The sequence below is a fragment of the Osmerus mordax genome, chromosome 14 (genome assembly GCF_038355195.1).
Source record: "Osmerus mordax isolate fOsmMor3 chromosome 14, fOsmMor3.pri, whole genome shotgun sequence".
In the NCBI taxonomy this organism is placed as follows: Eukaryota; Metazoa; Chordata; class Actinopteri; order Osmeriformes; family Osmeridae; genus Osmerus; species Osmerus mordax.
This window is the reverse complement of record NC_090063.1, coordinates 14738663-14746023: the sequence shown is the minus strand read 5'-3', so window position 1 is coordinate 14746023 and position 7361 is coordinate 14738663. Positions and strand designations below refer to the sequence as shown.

The 7361-nt window shown below is 47.4% G+C and overlaps 1 protein-coding gene across 1 annotated transcript; it reads right to left on the bottom strand.

Moving 5' to 3' along the window:
- Positions 1–2445: 2445 nt before the first annotated feature.
- Positions 2446–6733, bottom strand: zgc:103482 (intracellular hyaluronan-binding protein 4). Its single transcript, XM_067250962.1, has 8 exons — positions 6269–6733; positions 5728–5851; positions 5204–5365; positions 4986–5057; positions 4603–4683; positions 4239–4413; positions 3187–3378; positions 2446–2764 (listed from the first exon to the last, which is right to left on the bottom strand). The coding sequence occupies exons 1-8, from the start codon at positions 6537–6539 to the stop codon at positions 2702–2704; spliced, it is 1140 nt and encodes a 379-aa protein (XP_067107063.1). The 5' UTR covers positions 6540–6733; the 3' UTR covers positions 2446–2701.
- Positions 6734–7361: the final 628 nt, after the last annotated feature.

The window sequence follows — 7361 nt, the reverse complement described above, 5'->3', positions numbered from 1 at the left end:
ACATTATTGTGGCCATGTGTCTATCGAAGTTGAGATCTACTTGAAAATAATAGTCCAAAAGACAATTATTGAACATACTGAAAAGACATGTCAATAAAGACCCCCAGTGTATCACTATGAGTGTGAGGTTTCAAGCCTGGCTAGGGGTCTTCTGCTCCTGCTAGAATCAACCCTCTGTGTGGCCATGGCAACATTTCAATTTGGTATCGATTTTACCATGCAAGCACTTTGCAGATCTTATTAGGTCGTATTATTCCCAGAGCAGTGTGGCTGTCTTCATCTCCTGGCCTGACTGCAGCTCTGGCTCTGCTGAAACATGCTCTCCATTAGAGCTTTTCAGCCTGTTTGGGACAAATGAAGGAGTCTTAATGGACCATTAGAGGAGGAGAGTTACTGCTCACACGCATGCAGACATTCACACACACATGCTTAGACACACACACACTCAGCATGTCCTGAACACACAGGAAAAATAATTTGGAAGCCGAGTAGCATTAGACAGAACCCCTCAACTTGTCTTGTTGAGAGACATTTCCTGCTTCCTTGTTGACAGGGTGATGTGGCTCTCCACTCCTCCAATGGCTTCCCATGCGCATGTAACATGAGAGCCCCCCCCCCCCTCGACCTTTACCTGTCAATCAATAAAATGAGCCATCCGTTCATCCAAGACCTGAGTGTGATTGTGTTGTGTGTGTGCTGTGTAGGTGTGGTGAGAGTGGTGGGTGGGTGTGGTGTTGTGTCCTGTGTGGTGTAGTGTTGTGTGTGTGTGGGGGGGATGATGTAGTGTCCTGTGAGGTGTTATGCGTGTGTGGGGGGGGGTGTTAATGTATCCCGTTATGAAGCAGTGAACATACTGTCTTTTTACCATGGCCCCTCCGTGCCCCCCTTACCCACCCACACGTATCACTGCTCATTTGATGGGGAGCATACAGGAAGTCCTGGTGCGTTTCCTGTCTCAGCCAGAGTATCAAGTAGACCACACCACAGGCTGTAACAAGAACACATCCTGTGTCGGGGATGTGCGCTTTCCAGCACGTTTGACATTTCCAGTAGTGATAATAATGTAATGAATAAACATTGTATTATTTAAAAGACGCTTTTCTCCCGAGTGCTACTGAGTTCTCAACCTTACAACCGCTTACGTTAGACATTCCAGACGTTCTGCCTGTACTCCCGACATCAAGCTTCGGATTCACAAGTTCCGAGGCAAACATCTTTCACACAGACACAAGGATGCAAGACGACAAACACACACACTCAGTTCCCACAGGCAGAGGGATGATGGATGAATTCCCATGCTGGGCCGTGTTCCGTCATCCCATCACAGCTCTGTGGAGTTTAATTAATGGTGTGCAGTCAAGGTCAAAGGCTGCCAGATCAATCATGGCACAGCCATAACAGTTGATCATATTGATTTGGAACCCAGCACCACCACCAACAGCAAGAGTGGCCATCCATCCATCCATCCATCCATTAGAAAGCCTTGCTTGTATGGTGATCGGTTTCCTTCCAACCCTCTCCATCAACTCCAGTGAGTGAGAACCAACGGGAGCCTTTCTCCATGAACCATCACCACGAGGCTGACATCTTGAACCTGTCCCTAACAAGTATCCTTTCATGAAAAAAAGCCAAGGAACTATGTTGTTTCCCTTTCTTAGACATGACCAGAAGCATTGCATGTAAGCAGTAAAGTTGAGTTTGAACAGATGGTGATATGCAGGTCAGTGAAGTGCCGTCGCTGGTAGGGAACTTAAGCTTTGGTCCTTTTCACACAGTAAAGGGATTGGGCTAGTCTAACAACCGTGAAAACGCCACATTCCTCTGCGCATTAACACTGCAAAAGGTTAGACAAAATGCAATAACGTGGCATTAGCAGGTGACAGGCTAGCTAAGCTCAACGTAGGGGGGCGGTCTGGAGAAGGCAGGTGGTTGTAGACAAAAAGCTCGTAAACTTAGACAACTACAGGGGAGAAAGCCAGTCAGTCGGAGTGTTTGGACGGAGGAATTCTGCTCCAACACATGACCACAACATCCAGGAAAACGATAGTATCTTTTCTGAAATACTGTTCAAACTTTGCACTTCTGATCCTTCTGTTGTACTGCCCATGTGTTTTGTATGTCACATGGAGAAATGTTGGCCAAAAGTGTCAAATTTACTCCTGGTATGACTCATTTGACACTTTAAAAGGTTACATGACCAGTGACCACATTCAAATTGTGTGAGATTTCTAAGGTAGCAGTACATGTAATTGTGATATTTTTGCTCCACCTTGTGGATGACTTGCAGTACTGCAGTTGAACACATTACCCACCAACTCCACTGAACTTGAGCACCTGTTCCTTCATATTTATTAGATCTACATTTGATCTAAAACTACATCTTAAACACCACAATTTAAACAAATTAAGGTCACACGCATCAAAAATAAAACACAAGTGAACGTCAACAGTGCATTTATTTTTTTAATAAACAGGTCAAGTATTCATATTTTCCCAATGCAATGAAAGGCCATTGATCTGAACTACACAGCTCAGAAGGGAACTCTGATATTTATAAACAGTCCTTTGGGATGTATACGAGCCGAACCCGTCACTAATTTATGTCTCCTCGTGGGAAGTGCAGCAGACCCCTCTAAGGCACAGTACAGGTATGACCGGGCCACCTGTAAACTGGGCTCAGGTCCAGCACTGGCCCCCTGCCTCAGGCCAGGGCAGGGAAGTCCTCTGGGTCGTCCGGGTTGGGGACCCGGGTCTGGACACGGGGCTGCGGACGAACCAATCACACTCCGTTACAGACGGTTATTGATGCACTGTCAGGTAGCACCACCACACTTCAGATCCTTGATTTTCTGCTAAATAAATAAAATGTAACTTGATCAAATCTAACTTTAAGCCCCAACCCCCCTCCCACTTCCTCTTTTAACCAACAATGACAAAGAGAAGGTTTTCAAACCCTACTAAACAGCTGCCTGTGAAGTACACCGCACAGAACGCCCACCGCGTGCAGACGGCTCCCTAACCCCACTCGGAGACAGAGGGAGCGCGGCGTACGGCTCCCTAACCACACTCGGAGACAGAGGGAGCGCGGCGTACGGCTCCCTAACCACACTCGGAGACAGAGGGAGCGTGGCGTACGGCTCCCTAACCACACTCGGGGACAGAGGGAGCGCAGCGTAGGAACCTCACCTTCTCTGGAGGTTTCTGGGGAGAGGTTGTGTCAGGGCGGGGTACTGGCCCGCCGCGGCCCCTACCACCGCGTGCCCCGCCCCTGGCTCCTCGGGAGGGGCGGCCCAGGCTGCCGAAATTGATTTCCAGCTTGGCGGTGATGTCGTTGGCGGGGCGACGCATAGACTCCTCCTCCGCCTCCTCAGCTTGCTCCTGATTGGACGAGGGAGAGCAGCAGGGTCAGGAGACGTAGAACTCAACCTGACTGATATTATACTAGTACTTAACGTCTTAATAGCCCAACATTAGGCTGTAAAATTCAGAATATTAACAAATTTACACTGAAAGTATAAAATAAACAAAATTCCACCCCCCAAAATTTTTCTATATTCACGAATATTAAATCTCCCCCTGTACCAACTGAATACATTAAATGTAGAAAGCTTTGGATATATGCACCCGTTAAATCAATTCAAATGAAATGTATAATTCATATAACGCCAACATTCACACAAACACTGATGACAGCATGTTAAACACAAACCAAAGTTAATACTGGCCCTTACAAAAATACCTTTAAGACGTATTTTCACATTAGTTAAAACATCTTGTACTATATTAACTATTTATATAACTAAAAAAAAGTCTATTGAATGTAATCATATTATTAATGTTCCCTGAACTAGAAAAGTTTGAACAGTAAACCCTACATTAGTAATCCACCACAGCCTGTGCAGATACTAATTACCCATGGCTGTGTTAGCTGCACCAGCGGTCTTTAACCCTGCTCGGCATGTTCTAGATGTTTCCCTGCTCCAACACACCTGATTCTAATGAATGGGTCGTTATGAAGCCTGATAACGAACCTTCATTTGAACCAGGTGTGTTGGAGCAGGGAAACATCTAAATCGCTCTGGATAAGAGCGTCTGAAATGACTAAATGTAAACCATGCAGGGCAGCAAGCCCCAAGAACCACGGTTGGAGACCACTGACCCACCCCATCAAACCTCAGGCCTCCACAATCACACACACACTGTTGGGGCGTTCCGTTTGGATCTGGCTCTATTCTCACCTCCAGAGCCTTCTTGGACTTGTGGATGACCATAGAGTCAGAGGGCACAGAGGTGTCAGCCTTGCGTATGTTGAATTCAGCCTTGGGTCTGCTCTGCTTCTGCAGGGCCTTCCACTCATCCAGGGACATCTCCACTGCGGGGGGCTCCGCGGCCTCCGCCTCCCCCTCAGCAGACCTGAGGGACAGCAGAGGGTTAAGTCTGGGGTCACGACCCCTGCCCATGCCTCACCCTGGACAGACGGTTGTTTTGGGGGTCATAGCTGACCCTGTTAATGCTATGGATTAAAAACGCTGTGTGACATGAGTGGGCTGGTGGGCGAGTGTGACGTGTTTCGGCAATAAAGAATGGTCTGGTGTCACTCACGGATTGGCTCCAGCGTCAGCAGGCTCCGCCCCTTCCTCTCTCTCGGCTCCCTCGTCCGCCGGAGCTCCGTCGGCCGCCGCACTGTCGGACAGATCACGATAAGACGATCACCCTCAATGTCGGACAGATCACCGCAAACATTTCACCCTCATACTCAAAGGTAGATCTCTTTTGGATTATCAGAAGGCCCTAAATATGCCACGTCACTTAAACATCTAGATCACAAACTCACCCTCACACAGTTAGCACATCCCTTCCTCATGCTTCTTAGAAAAGGCCTCGTCTGCCCTCAGAACCAGGCGCCAGTTAAACGCCACTACTAAAGCGCCCTCACTGCTGATGCAGGGCAGGGTTGCTAGCTGTGGTGCCTGGGAAACACTCACCTCATGTGGTCTCTCATGGAGCCCCAGTTACGAGGGCCACTGCCTCCCCTCTTCTCCTCAGGGCGGACACCACTGTCAGAGGAGGACAACATTAGCTTCACTCTCACACCAGCCCCCAACGCACTTTCACCCAGCTACGCTGCAGCTAAATTGTCTTTGTTTCATTTTGAATGATGATGAAAAGCAGGTGAATAAACGGGGGAGGGGGGGTCACTCACGTTCTATCACTGCCACTGTGGCGTTCGAACTCGCGCTTGCCCCGCTGGTCGAACCCATCCGTGGACCTGAACTGGCCGCTGCCGCCGCCTCTCATCCCTCGTCCTCCTCCTCCTCGTCCACCACCGCGGCCTCTGGTACCACGCTCTCCCTGCTCAGCGGGTCTGTGTGTGTGTGTGTGTATGTGTGTGTGTGGGGGGGAGGGTTGGGTGCGTGTATGTGTGAGTGTGTTGTGGGTTTGGGTGTGGCATGTGTGGGGGAGAGAATTATAGATAATAGACTATTCATATATTTGGGATCAATTGCAGCATTACAGCAGCGTATCAAAACAAATTGTGCCTTATCACACAACCACATGGCATCTGGACATGGGAAGTCTAGTAGGTCATGTCACCAGATGGACAACTAGTCGGCATGTGGAATGGTCAAGCTCGTTATGAGAAACAGGCACGTGTGACAAGTGCGGGGGCCACTTTAAATCCTAGCTACCCCGCCATTGTGTATAGCCTTTTGTCAACAATCACACCTTTCAATAGAGAATCCCATGGAGGCCTCATTGTCGTTGGGTCTTCTGTCCCGGAAACCAACGCGTCTCTCGCCACGCTCCTCTGCTGGTCCCGAACCTCCTCCACGAGAAGGAAACCTCTGACCTGTAAATTAATCATAAAACTCGAATGACCGGGTGTGCTGCATGATGTATCTTGAGAACTAGCTACAATGGACAACTGGCTTTAGATATTTGATTTTCACTAGTCCGAGACCATGCTAGCTAGCATGCACATCAAGTAGCATGCACATATGCTAGCTAGCATGCACATATGCAAGCATGAACACCAGCTAGCATGCACACCAGCTAGCTAGCTAGCATGCACACCAGCATGGGCGCACAAAACCAGAAAACACGGGCTGGCCTACGTACATGACTCAGGCCCAGATATAGGCGGGCTGGCTAACTACAACTAGCCAAGATAGTTGCGATGATTGTGACAGCTATCAATTTAACTTGGATAAACTACATTAATGGCATGTATTTAACAATGACAGTTACCGAGCGATGTCAAACTCACCCTGAGAAGTTTTGGTCTGAGCCGAGTTGTCGCCTTCACCGCCACTGACAGGAACTCGCCTGTCTTTCTGAGATTCTTTTTTTACTGGTTTAGGTGCAGGTTTTTTAGCCTCTTCCTTCTTCTTTTTCTTTTTCTCAGCTTGGGCCTCACGAATGATGTCAAAGGGATCAGCTTCGTCGTCTAAAAGCTGACCAAAACGGTTTGTCACGGCACACCCAAACCCCGCACTTTCAGCAACATCGGCTGTCGGATCCTCAACTATACCCTTCATGTTGAAATTGAGAATTTGTTTGCAAAATCAACTAAAGGAAAATGGATGCAACACTAAATTTATTGCAGTATGTACGCGCCAGACTATTCAGGAGCAAACATTTCTACCGGTCTGCGTCAATGAACAATAACCATTTCTTGCCTGCTTCTGTCCAATTTTCGCTAGCACGCCAGTTTGAGCAACATTGAGCACGACTGAGGCACATGCGGTGTGGTTCAAAATGGCGGACGACTTAAATCCTTACTCCGCCCCAAATATGATGTTAAAGGGGCAGCTCCCCTAAACATTATCAACCAGTTGCTGCTATGTCAGTTGATTGAGTTGAATAATGTGGGTGATCGCGTAATAGCGTATGTAACCTCCTTAGCCATTGTAGGGAAACACGTTTAAAAAAGAGCTTCATTGAACATAAAATATCTGTTAATCAAATATATTAAAGGCAGGTTTTTGACATATTTGCTTAAATAAACGTTACATCCTGACAGCAACCAATAAATCTAGAGGTTTGACAGTATCTTTTTATAAATATGATATTTGTGTGAATCGCAGGACAGTAATAATAACTACAACCAATCATTTAATTTGGATCGAACTTACTGATTGTACATTATTCAACCGAATGCAATGATTGGACGGGCACTTGTCTGTCTACTTCCTGGCAGTAATCAGGTTCATGTGTTTTGGGTGAGTGGCTTTGAAGTGAGGTGAGACCTCAAGCCAAAATTAATAGGGTTGCAACATTTACTGATCCTGCCCTGATCCAGGACACAACTTCAAAAATACAAATCTAGGCCCTACCTTTAGAATATTTTCCCAAAACAT

What these genes read in the sequence shown, in the direction of transcription:
- zgc:103482 (XM_067250962.1), bottom strand. Translation starts at nt 6,539, where the DNA reads ATGAAGGGTATAGTTGAGGATCCGACAGCCGATGTTGCTGAAAGTGCG. An exon ending in ATGGGATTCTCTATTGAAAG is followed by an intron (nt 5,366 to 5,727) that starts GTGTGATTGTTG and finishes ACACACACACAG; the next exon opens with ACCCGCTGAGCAGGGAGAGC. An exon ending in CACAGTGGCAGTGATAGAAC is followed by an intron (nt 5,058 to 5,203) that starts GTGAGTGACCCC and finishes CTCCTCTGACAG; the next exon opens with TGGTGTCCGCCCTGAGGAGA.